This window comes from Penicillium psychrofluorescens, assembly GCF_964197705.1.
Source record: "Penicillium psychrofluorescens genome assembly, chromosome: 1".
In the NCBI taxonomy this organism is placed as follows: Eukaryota; Fungi; Ascomycota; class Eurotiomycetes; order Eurotiales; family Aspergillaceae; genus Penicillium; species Penicillium psychrofluorescens.
The window spans coordinates 3,525,765-3,548,960 of NC_133439.1; the positions used below are offsets into that span (position 1 = coordinate 3,525,765).

Consider the following 23,196-nt stretch of genomic DNA (forward strand, 5'->3'; position numbering starts at 1 on the left):
AAATTGGCACACATGCCACCACAAGAATCTTCGCATGCATTTCTGTCTTTGCGCCTTTGTTGTCCAAGTCAAGTAGTATAATTAACTATGCGTTTAGGAAATCGGTTTCATTTACTGCTAATCTACAATACCAGTCCTTTGGACCGAATATAAGCTGTCGTTTTTCGGGTAGATAGGTGCGTCTAGTGAGGGGAAATGCAACATCCCCGATAACGCGGATCCAGCCGATATATTCTTTCCTAGACTATACATGTCAGAGGCGATCATCTTATCATGAGTGAGGGGAGCAGTCCCCCCATCGGCCTTTTACCTAAAGAAGATTTTCTCAGTCCATCCCATTCTTGGCTCTTCTCATTTAGCCGTAAACGGGATATTTCAGACCGAAATATGCATCGACTTGCTACCGCTCGAAATATTCGTGTTTCTCGATTCTTGAGCTCTGCTGCCCACTACCGGGCCAACTGAAGCTAGAGGGATGACCGACCGACTGATCAGCTTCTTCAAGAGCGCTTATGCTAGTTGGCTGACCCAGGCCACCAGCCTACTTGTTTCCATTTCCGTACCAATTGGAAAATGTTTCTTGACCTTGCATATCCAATTATTATGACAGACTCCCAGTACATCATTCAACGAAGGAAGAGGGTAGTTTATTTTGACCCGACCAAGGGCTCAGACCCTAATGGTAGTGCTGTTTTCTTCATGAACAAACTTGAGAAAAGGGTCCAAGTCCGAATGCTTCCGATTCCCAACAATGAAAACAGCAGGCTTGCCATAGGGCGCTCCCACTGTAATAGACTGCCCTCCGGGATATGTCCTGGCTGACCAGACATGAGTGTATGTTTCATTCCTACCAGGCAAGTAGACCTGGACGGCCGTGGCCCCGGGATCTAAAACCGGTGCGACATATAGGTCCGGGCCGAGGAAGAAGCTTTGATAGCTAATGTGCCTCGCAGTCACATCATCCGGGTGGTAAACCACCGGCATTCTGAGCAAGGGCCAGCCGTAAGGTTTACTTTCGGTATCCAAAATGCGTCGTCGGTAGGTGGCCAGGCTGCTGAACATTCGTGCATTGTATGCAAAGTAGTCAAAGGTAGATGTGTTGGTGTAAAACTGGGTGTTGACTTGAGGCACACTCCCCTCGTGTGAGCGAAATACGGCGCTTGATACCGCGGCCAGCTCCCCCCAACGGCCAAGAAGTTCAGCTGAGCGATTGACGATCCCAAAGCTGTCCCAAGTAGTCGTGTATCCCCCAATTTCTACATGCCCGTGTGCGAATCCAGACATGCCCATGTGACCTAAGACTGTCACAGCGGATTTAATACCATCGTTCACACCCCAAGTGGTGTCCTGATCTCCAGCCCAGAAAAGGTTCATGTGGCGGTTTTGACCGAGTGATGCAGAGCGGTGAAAGATTATGGCGTCAGAAACCTGAGGAATTTCAGTGCGAAGCGAGTGGTGTAGAGTGGCCCAGTCACGGGGGTATTCATTATGGTAGAAAAACGGATCCACGCTTTTATTGGCAAAGCGGGTGTCAGCAAGTACCGGCGTATACTCCCCAAAGTCACACATGTACCCAGAGATGTTGGCATTCCAGACCTGTTCCATAAGAACATGTTTGAACCAGGACCGTGTAGAAGGGTTCGTGAGATCTAGAATCCCGGCATCAAGCCCGGGTCCACTTGAAATGATGGACGTTCCGTTGGTTGTGGAGTTTTGAATCATGTAGCCCTTTTCCGTTGCTTCGAGGTACAGATTTCTGCGATATCCGTCCGACTTTGTGCTTACATTTGCCAAAAATGGATTGATGTACGATAAAGTTCGTACACCGTAGTAATCTCGTAGATCCTGGACAAATTTATCCCAGGTTGGGTAGAGATCGGTGTCGTATTCCCAATTCCACCAGAGACGGGAGACATTGAGGCTCATCCAATCAACACTTTGCGCATGTGTTCCGGACCTGGAAAGTCAATACCGGATCGTAGTATCTACAGAGAAAGGACTTACCAATCTTGTAGCCAAACTGCTGCAATTGGGCACTTTTGATGCAGTCCTTCTCTGACGATCTTGTTCACCTTCTCCTGTCCGCCTTGGATTCCAAGGACTGCACCCGAGTCAACCCATTTCGGCAATTCTGTCATCCTGCCCGTGTAATCCGTGAGCATTGAAATACTGTTGAGAATGTTTTTTCCTTGCATGAAATATCCGGAGACATTTAAAGCGTCATATCGCATGGTGACTGCCAAAGGGTCACGAAAATCAAAGTTTGCGTAGGCGGTGCTTTCTTGGGTGAGGTGAAAAACTCGCGCGGTTGAACTAATATACTGTGGAACAGAGGAATAAGTCGTGAATTCATTTCCCCCGGAAAAGAAACTATCGGCATCCTCCAAGCGCGTGGTGGGTTGATCACCACGACCAACTCCTTGTTCTCGAGAGAAAATGGGGACTGTTTGATTTTTCAACGACGAAAAGGATGCTTGGCCTCCCAGGCCATAAAAGTCTTCATTGTCGAATGAGCGATATGTGAAAAATATCTTGTTTAGCGGGTCTGCCGATGTGTCGACAGGGTTGACATTAACATGAAATGCAACACGGTCTGACAGGTTGACTGGCACCCAGAACGCAATCAAGAAGTTTGACTTTTCGTCTCCACAGCTAGCAAGGTGACCGGAAACAACCACAGCATGCTCATTGAAACTGTCGTCCCAAGCGCGACGGGAGACTTGGGTGACTTGCTGGTTCTCGCATTTGTTCCGATCCACTTGCTCAATTTTGAAATTACCAGAGGACTCCAGGATAACATCATTTCCTGCGCTAGCACTGAGGAACGTTTGACCGGGTACCGTATCCCAAATTGGGTTACCTCGCTGAGTGATAGACAGATGGTTGGTTTGTTTATCAACAGCAATGTTGAACCCATTGCCGAGAGGCCATGTGGAATGTTCTGAAGCCACACTGGACAGCGCGAGACCGGTCCAGGAGAGAAATTTAGCAGCGCGCATGTTGCTGGCCAGACAAAGGTCAAAATGAAATGCAAGAGGAACCAAATCTGCTCGATGTCTGACTAGACCTTATGAGTGCGGTCCTTTTGTATGCGTAAATCCCGCAGGTCCGGGAAAACAGCCATCCCACCACCTACGATTGCGCAATATTAATTCCAAACAAGGCTGAGTGTCGAAAGCTGTAAACTCAATCAGAACGTCGAATCTGGACAGCAAATGAAGATCAGCTCGTTCGATGCTCTCAGTTGGTTATTCACGCCGTGACGGGGAAATACTGCCCCACCTCGGAACAAGACTCGGCTCGAATCGAGGAGCCGAACTCGGGAGTGTCCGAGCACTACTTGCCCTAGAAACGGCCTCTGGCTCCAAACAAAAATTGAGACAAGCGAAAGGCGAACATATGGGATCCTTGCCTCAGGGCATGGCTGGTTTCCGGTTTCTTGTGGTAATACAAATGTAAGAGCATTGAGCTGAGTAGTGGCTATGTAACTGATGCGAATGGAAAGTGTCCGGGAAAGCGATTAGGAGACGTGCAAAGAAGACTCCACAACAAGGTCATTTCGTCCCCAGTTTATGGTCCACCAACATGCTGCTAGCGACAAAAATTGCGGAAAGTACCGACCGCATTAGAAAAACCCACTAAACCACGAACAGACGCTACTCCACAACAAGTTGATGGTAAATTTCGTCTGAGTTGAGGCTTTACTGGCCTTCGCATAGGGAGTATGTAGTGCAAGAAACCTGGCTTGGTTTACTATCTTCACAGTTGAAAGACCCCAGCCCGGCTCAAGACAATGCTCAGTCAATGGTGGACGATTTGATGAGTGTGGTGGGTTCCGTCTAGGCCAACCATGATGGTTCACTACCCCAAGACGTAGGCACCTCACTCATTTCATACTCGATGCTCTCCGCCTTCACGATGTCCCCATGTTTCAGAACTGGCAAGGCCACTTCTCTGCCATCGATCTTCAATGATTTGATATACGGCTTTGTCGGCGCACCAGGGGCACTGATCACCAGCGTCTTTTCTTTAGTGCCGGAAACGTGTCCGCCGGTCGATACACCACGAGGGAGGCGAATCGACACCTTGTCGAAAAACGGAGTCCCAACAATATACTCATCAGTTGCAGGATTGACGGGGTAGAAGCCAAGAGCAGAGAAGATATACCATGCGCTTGTCTGACCCAAATCGTCATTGCCACTCAGCCCAGCACTGGTGGAGTTATAGTTGTTCCACGCAACAGGGCGAATTGTCTCGGCGGACTTCATCGGATAGCCAAGGACTGAGTACAGATAGGGGACGTGATGACTCGGCTCGTTGCTCTGCTGATTGTGACCGCCTTGGAAATATTCATCCAATCTGTCCCGCATCTTCTCGCGGCCCCCGAAGAGTTCAGCCAACTTTTTCACATCATGCATCACGTCGAATGTATAAACCCAGTCGTCGCCTTCCGTCCAGCCAAAAGTATTGTTGGCCCAAGTGCCGTTTCCATTGCGTGCTTGCATGAACTGTGTCTCGTTGTTCCACAGGTTGGCCCAGTTGCCACTGCGAGCCATAAGCTCGGACACGGTGCCGTCAGATTCGCCGGCGTGGGATGCTACCACTGCACAGGCATAGTCGTTGAACGCGTAATCCAGGGTGCGACTTCCAGCCTCGGCCCAGGCATCGTCCGATACCCAACCCTGCTTCATATATGCTGAGAGGCCTGCCCGAACTTCTTGCGGGGTGTTCGGCTCGCGATCGTAGTAAAGCAATTCCATCTCGTGCTCGGGCGGTTCATAGGCATCCTTCTTTACTGCGGTCCATGCCTTGCCAATGTCAAAGCTGCGGAAGCCCCGTTCGAGCGCATTCGCCAGCACAACGTCCGCATTTGTTGCGATCATGATATTGGTTTCGATCATGTTGGCCCACATGGGCAGTCTCCCCGACCAGTCGAAGATACGTAACAGGGTGCGCATCATGCTGTTCACTCGCTCTGGTGCAAACAGTGTTAACAGCGAATGCTCTGCCCTGAAGGTATCCCAGATGGACCAGGACTGGTAGTACGAATCGTTTGCAGTATGCACGCTATCGGTGTAGCCTGAGTAAAACACTCGAGGTGCGTCGGCGTCATTTGAGGTTGGCTCAGAGTAGTCGCTTGGGTACTGAAGGGCATGGAATAAGCCGGTGTACACAATTGTGCGCTGGTTCTGGTTGGGATCCGTGTTGTTAACACCGTCAATCGTTACGCGACCGACTTTTTCAAGCCAAGAAGCCTTGACATTCTCGACGGTGTCTTCAAACGTTTTATCGTCAGGCAGCTCCAGCTCCAGGTTCTTTCGAGCCTGTGCGATACTGACATAGGAGATGCCCGTCCGCACTTCCACCCTCGAAGTGTCTCCAGAAAATTTGACGTATGCGCCTGTGAAGTTGCCGGTCCGCGTCCGCTCCCCTTCAGTGAGATTCCCACCATCCGCCACACCATACGCGGCAAATGGGTGTGAGAATCGAGAGACGAAGTATCCCTTGAACGAAGGTGCCTTGAATGGCCCCAGCAGATAGTCCTGGCGCTCTGTGTTATACCCATATACCTCCCTGTTGTGGACATCGATGTGAACTGCTCCTGTCCAGTTTCGCCGGGAGGCTTGGATGAATACCCACGGCGCTGAAGAATTCGTGTTTCCCTCAAAGTCAAAGCGAAGGTGCCCTGCATGAGCATCTGCCGACATCGCAGCCTGGAGCCTGGGTTAGAATTGCTCGGAGCGTACTGCTTGACGGGATCACCAACCTGAATTGTACGATCTTGAGATTCATCCGACGGCAAAGCCCGACGCTTGCGAGTTCTTCCGTTTGCGCCCTCTTCCACATCGCCTGGCACCGCCCCTCCACCACCAGCATCCGGGCCATCGCCGACAGCCTCCGCCGTGGAGTTCCAGTCTCGATTTAGCAGCTGCGTGCCGTTGAGAAGGACCTCATACACATATGCGGTGCTTCGCTCGTTCTCTTTGCTGAATGCCAGTCCGCGATTCTGGAACAGCGGTTGGACCGGGCCCATGCCCGGTGTCAACACAACCTGGCCCGCCTCGCCCATCCAAATTGCCGGCTGATGGGTGGCTTGGAAACCGTGCATCAGCTGGTCGCCATAAGCGTAGGGCGCCTGTGAGATAAAGTTCTCCCGCGTCTGCGGCGTCCAGCGAGTCATGCCAAATGGCGGGCAGACAGAGGGGATCATGCCGCCATTGTCGTTGGGATCCGGGCCCGTGGTGCCAATGAGAGGGTCGACATATTGGAGGACCCCGGCATTCGCGTGGTAGCCTTGTCCAGAGTGGCTCATTGGCTGGGCCGACAGTGTGACTGCCAGCCCTGAAAGAAGAAATGGCTCTAGAGCTACCATGTTTGCGGCGGCTGCAATGGGGAGGAGAGCAGACGTGCGACTCAGGATTAGTCGACGGATTAAATACTAGATGGCATATTTAATAATTCCAAAATCGTTCCGACCCGACCTTGCAGTTATTGGGTCATCAAATAAAACTCCCCGCAAGGTTTTTCGGTGTGGGGGTCTGTTCCGTCCATATTGTGTTTAACTCCGTAGGCAGATGGGACTCTGGCGGGGGCCGGGGAAAAAGACGGTCGCGCTAGGCCCAAATCCAGGGGAATTGTCGGGTGCGGGTAAATAAACGATGGTCGGCAAAGGGGCCGACCTGGGGGCCCGTTCCTGGTACTATGCACATCTGTAATATTGACTGTCATCATGAATGATTCTGATGGGAATGTTAGCATGGCATATTTGGCATGTCTGCCAGTAATAATGCACGCACTGGGTTGGAAAACATAGTTCCACTAGACTATAAATAGCCGCCCAGCCACGACACTCGCCACACCCAAGGGTGGCATGCGCGTCCCTCCCTACGTGGACAGCGACAACAACCCAAACCCACCACCTACCACTTTCTCCAGGGATAAAACCCTTGGAAAATTCTTTTGCTTGCTGTCGCAATATTACTCCTTCACACATCGCGCGAGTTCCTACCATGGCTCCACCCTATGTCTTGTTGGCGCAAAGAGCCGAGGAAGGCGCGCCCCATCTGGCCCAGCGCAGCCTTACAGTCAACCACACGCAGGCGATCACACTTGGGGTAATGGCCGTCTATGTGGTGGTCATCGCTCTCCTATGGAATCTGCCATATGTGCGCTATTCACTATGGCCCTTCAAGGTTGGATCAACACCCCTCTCCCCCTCCTCTCGCCGGCGATGTCTCCGCTAATGCTCTCTACAGATGCTGGTCATCGCATTTCATGAATTCGGGCACGCCATCACGGCATGCTGTACAGGTGGAAAGGTTAAATCGATCTCGCTTGATCCGCATGAGGGAGGCGTCACCCATATGCAGGGCGGGCTCAGCGCCGTGACGCTGCCTGCGGGATACTTGGGTTCTTCCATCATCGGTGCTCTTTTAATCTTTGCGGGCTTTGATATCGTCGCCAGCAAAATTGCGAGCATCGTCCTCGGGGTCTGCTTTCTTCTGACACTTTGGTGGGCTCGCAAGGACTGGTTGACCATCATGACCATTATCCTGGCGGTCGGGTTGTTGGTGGCATGCTGGTTCATCGCCCATGGGGAGGCCTTGAGATGGGTCGTGGTAAGCCTCTGCCTTTCCTTGTGCTTGTCTCTCTAGTGTATGCGCTGACTGAGTTCAATAGCTTTTTATTGGCGTCATGTCTGGCCTCTACAGCGTGTGGGATATTGTAAGCACCGCTCCACCGCATGATTTCGTCGTCCACCGCTAACCTGAGAACAGTGTGATGATCTGATCCTTCGAAAGGTAAACACATCCGATGCCAGTGTTTTCGCCCACAAGTATGGGGGCTCGTCGCAGTGCTGGGGTGTGATCTGGTCCCTCATCTCGCTGGCGGTCATGGCCGTGGGTATCATTGGTGGGATCGCAGCATTTCCCGAATCATTCAGTCAGCAAGAGACGGATTCGAAGCACTTTATCCCCACTCGTTGACCTCCTGAATGGAGGTTATTATGCCATGTTCATGAGGATATGATTCTCCCGCCTTACGCAGAGCGTTTGGTTTCGGCGTCCAAATATCAAAGAGAGTTCCAACCCTATCGTCCAGCCCAGCTCCAGTAGATTAATATGCATATGTCCACGTCACTTGTGCATCGCTGCGCGGGTTACATCTCGCTTAGCACTGACTCACGATTCCAAGCCGCATGTGCATGTTGAATACTACCGAGGCGGTCGGGCTGAGGCCCCAGGTTTTATTCTGACCAAGCGATGTGATAGCCTACAATCCTTAATGTCTAGGAGGCTGGCGGGAGACTCTCGCAACGTATTGCAACCAAGTTCCTCGTTCTATCAAATTTCTCTGGTACGCCCAGGGTTGTAAAGACTTGCAAACATCCCCGATATATACCTCGTTGTGTTGCGCAACCCGAGATTAATGTCTTACATGCGCCAAAGCCACTGAGTTAGACTTTTATCGTGTCAGATGGCAAAGAGCTCTGCATGTCGCGGCCAAGACCGAATACGCGAAATACGCAGGATTTTGAGATCTTGTGGCCTAAGGCCGACACAACAATCCATGCCCGGATTTCTTGCTCCGCTATAACATTTTCGTTCTCTGCGAGGGACTCATCCGATGTTTAGACGAACTCACTGCATATCTACTGAGTTTCCTTCGGGTACTACTATTGTCACTCTCGTTCTTCTAGACTCAGCGATCGATGGCTCCGAGCGGACACTACGTAACCTCGCTTGTCAGGGGACAATATCCGCCGATCACTTCCACTTCAGCGCGCTCCATTTTTGCGGGGTATGCTGCACGGAGTGCTTACATCCGAACATTCTTAGTTATGGCCCCTTACAGGCGAGAGAATCCGCCGCCCATGATCGCAGAGTCTTCTGGATATGCAGGTCCAGAGGGACATTTTGATCGGCTCCTTTCATGATGCGCCTGATTATGTGAGTCTTTCAGGGCCGAATTTTTAGTCGTTCAGAAACCTGAGTTGGAAAGGTACAATCTGATGGGACTAAAATCCAGTTTTAAGCCTTTGGAAAGGGGCGGGCTGATCGACAAACCCCAACACTAGAGTTGCCTCGGTTTTGGCTTGTAATCACATTCACCCTCTAGTTAGTTTCTGGCATATGGACGATAGTATGTAGTTCCTATAAGTCATGTCTTTCCCTCGATTTTTCAAATTCGATTGTGAGTTCATCTTGAATATTGAACCACAATCAGTCCCTTGAGTCTGCTCATGATGTTTGCCCTTGTGACGTCGGTCCGCCTCCTTTTCATGGTCTCCATGGCCTCAATATTTGCGAGTCCATGGGCCTACTCGGCAGCATTGCCCGTAGCGCGTGGCGCTGCAGAGGATCCGAGTACAGATCCATTTTATCAGCCACCTGCAGGCTTTGAGTCTACGGCACCCGGGACAATCTTGCGCGAACGCAGCATTGTCGCCTCGTTTTTCGGCCTGATTCCAGATCCTGTAGAAGCACATCAACTGCTGTATCGAACAACAGCCATCAATGGCTCTGCAATCGCCACTGTGACTACTATTTTCAAGCCACCCTTCGCGAAAACAGATCGCTTTATTTCGTTTCACACGGCCTACGATAGCTCGGCAACGATTTGCGATCCCAGCTACAATTACCAGCTCGGATCTGTACAGACTGATCTCATATCAAGTGTTGAGATGTTTATCATGGAAGCCTATCTGCTTTTAGGCTACATTGTCGCGTCTCCGGATTACGAAGGACCGGATGCAGCTTTCTCTCCCGGTCATCTAGAGGGCATGGGCGTCCTCGATGGCATGCGCGCCGTGACCAACTTCAATGAAACTCTGGGTCTCAGCGCCAATCCTATGATCATTGGAACTGGTTATTCAGGCGGCGCCATTGCTACAGGCTGGGCAGCTTCCCTACAGCCATCCTATGCTCCTGACCTCGATATCAAGGGGTGGGTCCAGGGTGGCACTCCAGCGAATCTTACGGCTACCATGCTCTACATCGACGATACGGCCTTCAGCGGCTTTTTACCCGCTGCTGTTGCCGGACTCGCCAAACCTAGTGCATATGGCGCTGAACTCAGCTCTGTTATCAATAGTGTCCTCACTCCCTTGGGCAAGTCCAAGTATGAGTTCGCCCAATCAAACTGCGCTGTCGCCGATTTGTTGGAGTTTCCTGAGATGTCGCTGCTATCGACCTCTATCCAGACTTTAGGGGCTGGTCTCATCCGACAGCCCACAGTTGCCTCGGTCCTGAACCAGAACATCATGGGGTTGTATAAAAACCAAACGCCAACGGCGCCGGTGTTCATTTATCATGCCGCTCAAGATGAGATCATTCCTTATGCCGATGCTTCAACTCTCGTCGACTCATGGTGCAGCTACGGTGCTAGTGTTAATTTCACTACTTATGGCAATGGTGGTCATGTTACGACCGAAATCGTTGGTCTACCGGATGCCGTTCAGTTTGTGGAAGCAGCTTTTGCCGGGGAAGCAACCAGCGGCTGCCACCGCAACACCGAGCTTAACAATACGCTGAACCCAATTGCTCTCGGTGTGGAACTTGAACCTATTCTCAGCGAGCTCATCAACGCACTTGCCATTGCTGGAAAAAATGATGAAAACATCATCCAGAATCTGAATGTTCTCAAGAATAGTATTTGAGATAGTTGAATGCTGAGCTGGGTACAATAGCTACTCGTTAACTGTAGAGAAACTCACCGTGCAATGACTCTATCCACATGAATTAATTTTAACCCTTCTTTTAATATGTAGCAATTTAGTTTTTCAAAAATCTCTGTGACCTTTGTACATCATTTTCCATTTCCAAATAATGTTCTATAAGCACCCGAAAACATCCGTCACAGCAAAACAGCGGCAAATTCAGTAAAGGATGCCGTTTTCTAGTCCTTAAAACTTAGTCAGGCAAATATGCAATTTATTTTACCATCTGTTAAGTTTTGTCAACTTTAGATGCATCCCCTGAATAGGCTGCGAGGTTAGGGTTCCTCCGAACGTGATCTTTGCGGCTGGATCGCGCAGCTCCACTGAAAACTGGCCAAAAAGTCCGGCCACGGCGCAACGAAATTCAGCTTTGGCAAAATCTTTCCCAATACACGCTCTTGGTCCATGAAGAAACGTAATTTGAGCGAAGTTCGTGCTGGCTCCGCCATGCTTGTTGGGTGATTGCTTGCCGGTTTGATCAGTATCGATCCAGCGCTCAGGTAAAAACTCTTCGGCTGTCTCCCCCCAAAAGCCAGGACTCCGGTTTATAGTTTGGGGGCACAGGGCAATTGTAGTGCCCTTGGGTATTATATGGCCGGCGACAGTAGTCTGGCGAATAGCCTCTCGTCCCGTCATTGGAACAGTGGGATAAAGTCGAAGTACTTCCTGACAAACGCCATTGAGGTAGGGCATGCCTTCCAGATCCTGCCACGATACCGGAGCATTCTTTTCAGCTATAGTGTCCCATATCTCATTCCGGAGCTTTTCTTGGATATCTGCGCGCAAGCTGAGGTGATAACAACACCAAGTGAGAGCACCGGCAGTCGTTTCATGCTATTTTATACCTTTTAGTATCATAATAATCAGGTGAAACAGATGTATAGATATTAACCTACCCCAGCAGCTAGAAAAGTAAGCATCTGGTCAACCAGCTCACTATCACTGAATTCCCCGCCGCGCATCATGGTGCCCAAGATGTCCCCTTCAATATCCGCTGTGGACTTGCTCATTAAGAGATGAGCTCTCTTTTCCTCGAGGATTGTATGAAATAGCCGTCGCAGATGAGCCACCTTGCGAGGTAGAACAAGATTAGACTTGCAAGGGATAAGTCTTACCAGCCATTGTGGGAGGAGCAATGATGCCCCAAATAGGATTAGCAAGTCAGCCGAAGGTTTCAAAATGGCCGAGAAGTTCTTTGAGACAGGCTCATCATCATTCTCCATGGACTGGAAGTCTCGCCCAATGGCGGCGGGGCCAATGATATCCAAGGTTAGGCGACTAGGAGCAGAGTATCAATCAGCTTCCATACTGCCAAATCGGTAAGCAGTAATACAGTACCTTGCCCAGTCTATCATCTCCACATAACCGGCTTCACCACTTTCCGTTCTCGAAACGGGAGAATGCCTGATTTCACTATCAAGCTTTTGTAGAAAAACCAGCGTCTTTTCCCACATAAGCGGGTACATTGCGCGAATATTCTTGATAGTAAATGCGGGAGTGAGAGCTTTGCGTTGCGTGCGATGAGCATCACCTTCAGACAAAATGAGCCCATAGCCCAGGCCCCGAGCTAGAAATTGACGTGCACCCAACGGCTTCACAAAATCGTAACTGTTTGTATGTAGCACATCCATAAGAGCCTGTTGGTTTGTGACAAGTAGAAAGCTATAATTTAAGGCTTCGCGAAAATGGATGATTCCTTCGTTGGGAATGTTGCGAAGCCATGGTAGAGTAACCACACCGCGTGGGTGGCGCAAGAAGACAGAGGCTCCAACTAGGGGACCCTAATAATCAGTTAGGCACACGGGTTATCAAAAAACAAAGTGACAGCGGCGTCAGTACATGAACAGTTGGAAGATGTCTCAATGGGTTGAAAAAGAACGGCCAAATAAAGATATCCCATATCAACATTAGAGTTAGGTTGATCACTAAGGCGTAGAGGAATATAGTGGTAGGCCGTTCTGTGGTTAGATGTAAAACCATCACCACAAAAGTCTCGGCAACTGTTATAGGAACCAGAGAAACGAAATGTTCTTTCGAAAGAGACATCTTGTGTGACAGCTTTGTCTTATTTTTTTTGGCACAGTACCAAAATACTTGGAGATTATTTTAACAGGCTGGAGTTTCTTATATATGTACTGATCTGTACATGGGTTGTTGGAAATCACAGGGCTTTCAGTGCTCCTGAATAGCAGGTGAAACCTCGGTCTTCGTTAGTTATCGTTTATTCCCATTCATACAGTTTACGAGTCTCACATGAATTCTGTCCAGTATGGAAGGCTTTACCGCGGGAAGGGCTGCGGGGAAGCCTCTAAACTGAGCCGTGACTGAGTCGTTACCTAAGACTAGGCAACCGCAATATACACCGGATATAAGTTAGATCCCGCTTGGTCGATCCAATGTGATTCAAGAGATTTGTAGAGCCTCCTAAATTTGTGCACCTGCGAATAAACTTTCGTCTCTAGCGTTCGCAAACTCAAGACAGTCGCTTTCCTTGGCTTATAGTGGCCGTGCGTCTCAGTAATAAGCTTAGGAAACCATGTTCCAGCTTCGGAGGCTCTGTAGTTTGGCGGAGCGGGAAGAACGAGAACGGAAAAATATTACTAATAGTGCATAGGTTCCAAACACGGCAATTGGCAAAGGAATCCACGAAGGAAATAAATAGTAGCGCTCGGGAATACTACCAAACAGTTAGTACAAATGCTGTTGGCACAGCCATTATTGAGAACGAAAAACAAAAAACCAGATACTTCAATTTCCAAGACTACATGCACACTATGTCCTAGAGAATATATATGAAAGTATATTTCTTGTCAGTTTTTCCACGAAGTAGTGACGGAGGGTTCCATTGGCATTCGAAAAATGGAAAGCTGTTGTTATTCCTCTTTTGATGAGGTGGGAGTTGAAGAAATGGATTGGTTTATCACTTTCTCGTCAAGTGAAACTCATTCATAGCTAGAATAGATACATCTGACAGCCATCTCTCGTAGCCATCTAGCATCTCAAAATCACACTCCTGGCCGGGTTTCGAGCACCCATGTTAGATCCCACAGTGTAACATGTGTCCGCGTTACTTGGACCTGATATTTCAACATTGATACTACCTCGACATCCAGCATCAGCATAGCCGTAAAGAGTACAGCCAGCGTGTATTTGTTCCGACGAGCTTGGTCCACTGATATGGAACGACTTCGCAGGGGTATTCAAGTCGTAACAATGCTGTTTCTTGCTTATAATAACAGCAGATAAACTGTCCGAATTACAGGCATCTGGCTTGTAATATTCAAATTCAAAAGATTTGAAACTAGAGGACAGCGCCGGGCTCGCCATAGCGACCAGTGACATTGCCAGAAGTCCCTGTTTCGATCTGATTAACCGATGTTGTAACCGCTTTGTACTGAGTTTAAACTTACATTTGGCAAATGCATCGTGAATTGTGATCTGGAAACAAAATGTAAAGGTTGATTGCTTTGGCAATGATGTCCAAAGAAAGGAGTGGTCAGGCACTCGTTTCTGTGGGCTGCGGCCGTTCTTTATGGGGTTCCTTTAGCCATGCCAGTATTTAGGAACATCTTCTTGAAATCAAGGATTCAAAAGTCAAATGCGAGACATACCACTTGTTCACATTTTATTGGCTACAAACACGACATAATGAGGGGTCTCTAAATATATATTTGCACAGCCCTTGTCAGATTTTAATGGAATAAAATAGAGGCTTTGCCAGTTTTTTCAAACTATTGACAACCCATCTTCGAGGAACCATCTATCAATTATTGCCGTACTTACTAAGTTAATGCATGCCTGTAGTAGAGTGGAGAACGCGGGGTCGTTGTGTTCGGAGACTGATCCTCCGCTTACTCCGAAGGCGTCGAGGTTCACCGACACTTAGCCTTCACTCACACGGACCAAAATATTAGCCACGTGGTATTAGATCTTAGGAGACTGGGGGTTGAACATTTTAATTGAAACTGAGCTTAAGTATGCAGATATGGTGCTCAATGCTAAGAATAATTATACCCTAAAGAACGGCACCACCCAAATCATAGGCTTTGTTGGATTAATTATAGTTATATAGAGAACTTCGCCCTCTACAATCCACTGGACTAATAAAATAACCACTAGATATATGTACAATTATGAGTAGTATGAACCCGGTGATCCCAGACGGAGACTGAGCCCCCGATGGGAAGCTTTTTCGCTCTTCTCATACATTTTCACGCTCATCTCTTCTTCATACATTTTCAGGGCTCACATTTTGCACAGATCACCCTGCACATACACAAGTATCTTAAAATCCTTGTCTACGGCAGTCGAATCTATGAGAGCTGGAGTCGCACTAGATGTGGTCTAACAGTATAGGCTTCACGAAAAGCTTATTAGTGAGTCCTATTTGAATGACTCTTCAAATCTTGGTCCTTGATAATAACGCTCCAAAAAGTCGTTTAATTCACGACAAAAATGCCCAGTTTAATGGACGCTATTCAAATTGGCCCGTGTGCATTGAAGCATCGTGTTGTTATGGCGCCAATGACTCGGCTAAGAGCGAACGATGACCACAGCCCTAGTGAGATGATGGTGGATTACTACACTCAAAGATCCCGAGTTCCAGGCACACTTCTCATCACTGAAGCTAATTTCATTTCCGTCAACTCACGCGGAAGGGATGAGAATGCCCCTGGGATCTACACTGAGTCTCAAATCCAAGAATGGAGCCGTATCACGGAAGAGGTGCACAAGAACGGTTCGTTCATCTTCATGCAGCTGTGGCATGTAGGAAGAGCGGCCCGACAGCAAGCTCTGGATAAGGCAGGACTGCAGATGGTCAGCAGTAGCAACATTCCAATCAGCAACGAACATCCTACTCCACGGCCAATGACAACCGAAGAAATCTGGGAATGCATTTTCTCGTTTGCCCAAGCGGCGAAAAATGCCATAGAAGCTGGCTTTGATGGAGTTGAACTCCATGCTGCAAATGGATATTTGATTGATCAATTTATCCAAGATACTTGCAATCAACGGACTGATGATTGGGGAGGCAGCATTGAAAACCGGTCGCGTTTCTGCATCGAAATCGTGAAAGCAGTCGTTGACGCGATCGGAGGACATCGAACCGCAGTACGTCTCTCGCCATTTAGTGAATTTCAAGGCATGCATATGAAAAATCCAATTCCGCAATTCTCCGACCTCATAATCCGACTCAAGGATTTCAATCTTGCTTATTTACACCTTATTGAGCCGAGAGTATCTGGAAATGCTGATAAAGAAGCGAGCGAGCAAGAAAGTCTCAATTTTGCTCTCAAAATTTGGGCGAAATCTAGCCCGATCATCTTAGCTGGGGGATATTCTTTCAACAGTGCCATCCAATCTTTGAATACATGCCTACGGGATGAATCTGTTGCATTTGCATTTGCGAGGTATTTTATCTCCAATCCGGACCTACCATTCAGACTGGCCAACAGCATCGCCTTGACAAAATACCAGCGTGAGACTTTTTATAAGGTGAAAAGCCCAGACGGTTATACAAGCTATCCTTTTAGCGATGCCTGGGAAGCAAGCTCGGTTCTGCGGGATGGAAACCAAGGAGAGAAATGAATGAAATGAAGAAATCTACAATGATCTGTGTTCAACAGAAGTACGTCGACGATTTATTCTCCTCAAATGGTATCACTGGGTTATCAAAAAATCTACTCTTTACATTTTTTATTTGAGCTTGATATCATCCTATCCTTGAAATAACGTTAATCCACCAATAATTATTGAGCACCGCCGGTACTCCGATATTTCCATGAACAGGGATCGACAAGCGGCCATCGGACGCTAAAAAGGGTCCGATACCAGGAAAAGGGCGATCACCATTTCGGGACCATAATTCTGTGATGATCTTTTGGCTAAATGTCAGCAGCCTCCTAGGGGAAGGACTTGTATTGACCAAATTCTAAGTAGGAAAATTACTTCAACAGGTGTCTAATAAAATCGAGTTATCCCGCTAGTACTGTAAACGTACCTTCCATAGGCCGGACAAAGAGTAAAACATTAGATATGTTGGAAACCTATCTCAATTATAAAGTGAAAAGGGCGATAAGCGTGGCCTGTATGGTCACTATAACATCCCACCTAGAATGGTTTCCAGAATGGTAAAAAGCTCCTCGCCTAACACTGCCACCGTCCCTACGTCCAAAGAGGAAAGAATCACATCATCTGTGCTGCAGCCGCTGCTAACTTCTTCCCCATTCAACCTATCAGCAAGCCATTCTAAGGCACTGGCTGACCCCGAAATGGCCTCTGACTCATGATCCCCGACCAGGTCTCGGTGGTACTCGATAGTGGCACCCTCGGCACAGTATTTCTTTACCAAGGCATCCGTGTCCGCAACTGGGCTAATCTCATCACCGACTGCCTTGTAGAAGAACATCGGAGCTGTTGGTGTCCCATGGAGGCCCATCTGGCCTGACCATTTGAAGATGGACTGGGGGACGGCCTGATAGAAAGATGCCTCACCATCTTTGAAGTAAGTATATAGGTCTTGTCCTGATGCTGCCGAGCTGGCTGCCGAGAGACAGTCACTAGCGACCTCGTAAAAGAATGCTGATTTGGAGGGTACTAAATTGGTGTCGAGCCATTCAGTGAGGTTTGGGTATGCCCTTGACTGTCCGACGATGCCAGAGAACGCAAGCCCTGCATCTGAACCGTTGTTGATGGTCTGCAATACTGAGCTGATATTGGGTGTCAGCCCACCCACAGCGATTCCGGCAAAATTAAGTTCAGGTGCATATGCTGGTTGGAGCTCGGCAGCCCAAGTAGAGGCCAGGGAGCCACCTGAATAACCCCATAATGCGTAGGTTGGGTTTTCAGACAGTCCAACTTGAGGCCCTTCGTAAAGGACTGCCCGGACGGAGTCTAAGACAGCATGACCGGATTGAAGACCAGCAGTAAATTCTGCTTCGAGGCCTTCATAGTCCGTAGTGAACACCCACCAGCCCAGATTTAGGGCCGCGCCAATCTCATGTATTATTAGCCTCGAGAACATTTGATATATCACCAGCACGATACTTACAAACGGAATGTCTTCAGAGACATTCAGACCTGACAATGTGAAACCCAAGTCTTGCTTTTTAGCACGCAGGGTATAGGACGGGCTGCAGTCAACCGAGGCGCTGTCATAAAATGCCTGATATCCAAGCAACTTGGATGGATCCGAGTTGTACGGCTCTATCAAAGTAACCGCGGAGCCTACCGCGTCGCCCAAGCTATCCGTAGTTCGGAATAGATACTGATAGACTGCGTTGACGGAAACATTCACCGGGAACGATATGAACGGTTCCAGTTGAGGGGATACCTGGCGAGATCGTATCACCTCTCCTGGCGCATATTCGCTGATATTATTTGGCTGGTCATACCAAGGATCACTAGAAGGAACAGGGATACTGGCACTGCCCCCGGCAGAGAGGAAAGAAATTCCAGCAATAGCTGACAAAAGAATTCTCCACATCATGTCTGACATGACTTAGAGAGGAATTTCTCGTCGGGGTATCTCATGATCTTATGATGTTTGTGAAGCCCCCGGTATTTACGGAGGTATACTGCAGCAAAGCGGGATCGGGAGCTAACTACCCCGCAGAATCAGGTAGTATCTATCACCAAATCACAAGATTTCCCGTGCACTATATCACCATTAGCAAGATCACGAGAAACGCTAAACACCCCGCAGGATTACGAAGATCTGAACCAAATACATAATAGTTCCATTTTATCCTAAGCGAGTGCAGATCCCACCAAATGATGAATCACTACGCAGGTCGACTGCAGGATGCATAGTACATGCATGGGACCGTGTAAAATTACCTAAATTGGTGGTTGGCTGCTTACAATTCTCATGATTACTACTACATCAATATGTCTTGTCTGAAGTATCGCTCTAATTAAGGGAAGCGTGGTATAATTATTGTCAAGAAAAACACTGGTGATGACTCTTTAGAACAACCCAGCATATTACGAAAGAAAACCAGTCTTCTCTCCATGCATCACTTGCAGATTTTATAGAAATCTCTTCATACATGAATGACCTCTGACTTTTTGGCCTCACCGTCTTTAACCGCGGCCACCTGCACCACATGTGATCCGACAGGCAACGAGAATTTCGTCTCAAACCCTTTCCTCTCAATTTTTCCTAGAGATTGAAGGCTCTTGATATCTGCCCCTGCATAAACCTCGTACAGAGTGACATCGGTCGCCCCATTCCAACTCACATACCCACGCAGCTTGGAGGATGGACCAGCACACTCATGGAGGTCATCTTCCACAGAGATGCTTGTAACTACCAAACTCGGCTGGGTGCTTGGCGTTGCATGCCACTCCTGCTTGTACGCTCGATAGCTCTGCCCGAGGTTGTAATCCGCAAACTGCGCTGACCAGAGCAGCTTTCCTGAAGGTCCGTATTCTTTGATATACGGCTGGTCGCCATATCCCATGAGGGTGTTTCCGTTTGCAAGCGGAAAAAAAGCCCCTTCAGCAGCCGATGAGACTGGGTTTTCATAATCCCAGAAGTCTGTGATGACCTCGGGTGGGTGGACAGAACTCGGTGGGAGTGTTAAGCGTAAAGTCAGGCCTTTGGAGGGGACAGTGCCATTAGCCGTGTTAAGATCGTTGGCAAAGTAGCTCAGTAGGGCCTGCGTGGAAGAAATATTGTGGATCCGCGCCATATGTTGCCATGACTGTGAAAAGGATGAGAAAAAAGGTACCAAGGCAAAATGATTTTAGATGCCTTACAAATTGACCATTTTCAGGCAGACCCCCAAAATCTCCGCCATCATGGCCATCTATATACCATATAATGTCCCCCTGACGATTCACCAGATAAGTTTGCCACACATGTCGCGAATTAATGAGATAGTAATCTCCGTACTTCTGGATTGAGTTCATATGAAACCAGTCAAAGGGCGAAGTCGAGTTGGAGCCGGCATACGGTATATGGGTCGCGTTCACAGATAGATGCGCCAGGGGGCTCCAGCTGAATACCACCTCATTTGTTTCCAAGTCAACCTCGACTGCGATCGAGTCGTAGACCCATCCGTCGCTTGGACCTCCCAACGAGGACAAATCGGCTCGACTGACATTGTATGCTGTCAACAGGATAGTGTTATCGTCCGTGATAAATGACTCGTGGACATCGGCATCACAGTCGGTTGTTGTTCCTTCCGGCAATGTCAAATTTAGCTGCAAACACACCGATTTGATCTGACGATAGCTTTCATCCAGAATCAGCACCTCACCCCAGCCTCGACCAACATCAGCGCCATATGCAGCCTTTCCAGTGCCAACCCAGAAAGTGATCACGGATTTGTCACCCCAGAATTGCTGTCGGAAGTTGGACGAGTCGCCCTCTGGGCCACCCCATACTAGCTCACTCTCGTCGGTCAGAATGAAGGGAGCTACCTGCTTGACCCCAGCCTGAGTAGCGTCATTCTCCGGGCCAATGAAGAGCAGACCAGGTGCTAGTTCTTCACTGCTGCGATTGATCTGGAGATATGGCGGCGTGATGTCGGATGACCGATAAGTTTGCCAAGGCCAGATACTGCTATCATTGTGGACGAGCTGCCGACCGTTCACAGCGCAAAGATTAGACTCGCTTTTCCTTACATTTATAGCTCGAGCATGAGACATGGATGGCATATTAAGCCATCCAATGGCTAGGACACAAATCGAAAGACGCATAGTCAAGAGCAAGAATAAGGATTATCGCAAAGGTACTTCATTTTTAACTAGGTAAATTCAGCTATTTATCATGTATCCTCCTCTCATGAAACATCGATATACTCTTGGCAAATTGCCAAGTATGGCGTAGATGACGTGCTCTTCTAGATTGCATTGAGCCATACTTTGAATGGCTAATTGATGAGCCTAGCGTTGTTTTTACGGGAGATTGATCTGGAGAGAATCCGCACTTAATGTTGGAATGAGTTTTTACTTACGGCCGGAGAGCTTGATGTAGAAGCTAAATACGCTAACAATGTCGCCATCCCCGAGCTGGATTCATCATCGGGGAAAGTAACCGACGGGGCCGCTTAATATCCGGGATATTACCTATTGTTTCCCGAGCGCAAGAAGAAACCCATCTGGCGTTTCGCGCAATCAATTTAAATTTTTCAATTTAGGCCGAGAATCAACGATTTGGTCAAAAACCGTCACCTAGAACAGCCAGTACCACTATATATCTCGCTACAGCAAGATCTATTATCAAATTAGTCTTGGAGCGTTGAGAACCTTCTTGCGGTTCGAGAAAGAATATTATAAGTTCCTTCATTGCTTGGAACTGGGTTGATAGACTATAAAAGATTTCAAGCATAATTGAAAATAACATACCCTAGAATCACAACAGTCCCCACATTCCCAAATTCCCTAGAATTGTATCGATACATCTTAAATCATCATTGCAAACTCTCCACTTCCAGATGACCATCCCCTAAACCGGCTCTTCTCATTTAGGCATTGGCTCTATTTCCACATTGATGGAACAACCAACCTTCCCTTCTCCCTCCTGTTTTTTGTCCTCTACTTTGTATAAAACATCTAATTCAGTATGTCGGAGCTAGCTCTAATAGGCTAGAGAAATAGCTTGGATATTAAGGGTTAAGTTTTGTATGGATTTCCAAAGCCAAATAAATCTATTCTACTATATACAAGCTATCCAGCGGGAGCAGCTGCGCAAAGTGCGACGTAGAGGCCTCCTGGGCTTCATAACTCGGGTGTACCGCGTCATGAAAGTGGTTTATGAATGTTATGAAAATGATCTGAGAATATTTGTGCCTTCGACCGGTTCGGGCTCTCAGAGGAGCGAGTACACGTTCCTTAGAATTCATGCGATTGGATTTTGATCGTTCTAATTCTGAACACTAGGCAGTTATACTGTATCGGGCTACACGTTATATCAAGATGTCGAATGTATATTATTTGTAGGTATACTGAGCATGCTGAGCGCATAGTTTAAATCGTTGGGTCTCCTTGAGTACATATTTCCTTGCCATTCTACCACAAACAAACAAGTGTTTCCACAGATCTGTCAAAATTGACGGCGCGATTACACATAACGGAAGTGCAGTTCACGAATGAATAAATCTCCGATTAAAATCAATCTAGAGATGCCCAACAATTCAGGGGGCGGACTAACTAATAAAGACTAGTACAAAATAGGAAATAAAGAGGGGTAGAGCTGAGCGTCCAATTCTTGACAAGATCCCGCCTTGCTCTTGTGCAAGTACCGGTATGCCTCCCATCACGAAATTCTGGCACAGCACTCTCAAGGATGGCAAAAGCACAGAATCACCTGATTTTGCTCAAATCCTTTCCGAAATCCTTGAATTATGCTCATCCTACACAAACCCGGACCCTGCGTCACAACAGATGCATGCATTGTATCAAGATGTCAATGACCCAACCCAACTTCTGATGATTAGTGGGTATCCGTCACAAGAGTTAAACACTGAGGCGGACAAGGTTTACGCTGAAAAGTACCTCTCTCGGCTGTTCGAACTTGTCCAGCACGTTTGGCTCAAACAGTTGGACATTGACGTCGCAATGCTGCCTCTCGACGATAAGGTAGTCGTGACATGCGGGAAATCCCCCTCGGATTGGAAGAATGGCAAATGTCCAGGTGGTTGGGATGTTTGGAAAAAGACAAGACAAGCATCGAATAATAACGATGGGGCAATAGATGCTGAAACGCGTGACAACCCTGATGACGGGGTCTGGGTTCAGGTTTCAGCATGGGACGAAGGTGTCCAAAATATTGCAACACCAGAAGATGGAAGGGTGTTTTACCTCAAAAAGGTTATAGGACGCTAGTGCATGTTGCCTTCTTGGTCATTTTGTTTGCGTTAACTATCTGGCATGTGTGGGCTGATCGGTTCGAGTCTTGTGCCCCCTTTCCGCGTTTAGGAGGGTGTCTGACTTAAGGTTACTCAAATTTAAGTAGTTAACTAGGTCAGACCTGCTTATATTATTAAATACGTCTGAATGGATTTGAAGACTGTTTCTAACAACGGGAGCTCGGTGTTTAGAGAGTAATCATGCGGTCTTGGTTTGATGTCACTCTCCACACCAATTAAAGCATTCCAAACTTTTACATTGAGATCGGAATATAAATTTACGAAACGGTGTAACAAGTGTTAAAAGGGAATGAAACGACGCAACGACAATGAAAGATGGCCGAACGTTCGTGTCAAGGATGTCGAAGACGAGATCAAGGTGATGGAGTTGAAGACTTCGATTATATTGTTTTGCCAGCGACTCATGTTCACACAGTCAATATATCAGAGATAGAATGATGTTCCAGTAGCCCAAGGTAGTCACTAGTAGACCCATCGTTATTCATGCTGAGCTTGGATTGTGGAAACAGTGCTCGCCAAATTAGCCGTCAAAGCCCGGTCGATTCAGTCAGACCACGAATACAATCAGAGCTCGTTCGGTCGTGGCAATTTTCCACA

General features: G+C 48.0%; 5 protein-coding genes across 5 annotated transcripts; 2 read left to right on the plus strand and 3 right to left on the minus strand.

Annotated features, from left to right (window-relative positions):
* Positions 1-669: 669 nt before the first annotated feature.
* Positions 670-1,926, minus strand: PFLUO_LOCUS1317 (uncharacterized protein; the record flags this gene model as incomplete). The annotated part of the gene is made up of 1 exon (XM_073778347.1): positions 670-1,926. The coding sequence occupies one exon, from the start codon at positions 1,924-1,926 to the stop codon at positions 670-672; it is 1,257 nt and encodes a 418-aa protein (XP_073635410.1).
* Positions 1,927-3,839: 1,913 nt separating this feature from the next.
* PFLUO_LOCUS1318 (uncharacterized protein) lies at positions 3,840-6,373 on the minus strand (the record flags this gene model as incomplete). The annotated part of the gene is made up of 2 exons (XM_073778348.1): positions 3,840-5,714; positions 5,768-6,373. 2 exons carry the CDS (start codon positions 6,371-6,373, stop codon positions 3,840-3,842), a joined length of 2,481 nt encoding a protein of 826 aa, XP_073635411.1.
* Positions 6,374-7,010: 637 nt separating this feature from the next.
* Positions 7,011-7,988, plus strand: PFLUO_LOCUS1319 (uncharacterized protein; the record flags this gene model as incomplete). The annotated part of the gene is made up of 4 exons (XM_073778349.1): positions 7,011-7,193; positions 7,257-7,619; positions 7,681-7,725; positions 7,779-7,988. 4 exons carry the CDS (start codon positions 7,011-7,013, stop codon positions 7,986-7,988), a joined length of 801 nt encoding a protein of 266 aa, XP_073635412.1.
* Positions 7,989-9,247: 1,259 nt separating this feature from the next.
* Positions 9,248-10,660, plus strand: PFLUO_LOCUS1320 (uncharacterized protein; the record flags this gene model as incomplete). Its single annotated transcript, XM_073778350.1, has 1 exon — positions 9,248-10,660. One exon carries the CDS (start codon positions 9,248-9,250, stop codon positions 10,658-10,660), a length of 1,413 nt encoding a protein of 470 aa, XP_073635413.1.
* Positions 10,661-18,765: 8,105 nt separating this feature from the next.
* On the minus strand, positions 18,766-20,377 carry PFLUO_LOCUS1321 (uncharacterized protein; the record flags this gene model as incomplete). Its single annotated transcript, XM_073778351.1, has 2 exons — positions 18,766-19,428; positions 19,484-20,377. The coding sequence occupies 2 exons, from the start codon at positions 20,375-20,377 to the stop codon at positions 18,766-18,768; spliced, it is 1,557 nt and encodes a 518-aa protein (XP_073635414.1).
* Between the last annotated feature and the right edge of the window lie 2,819 nt (positions 20,378-23,196).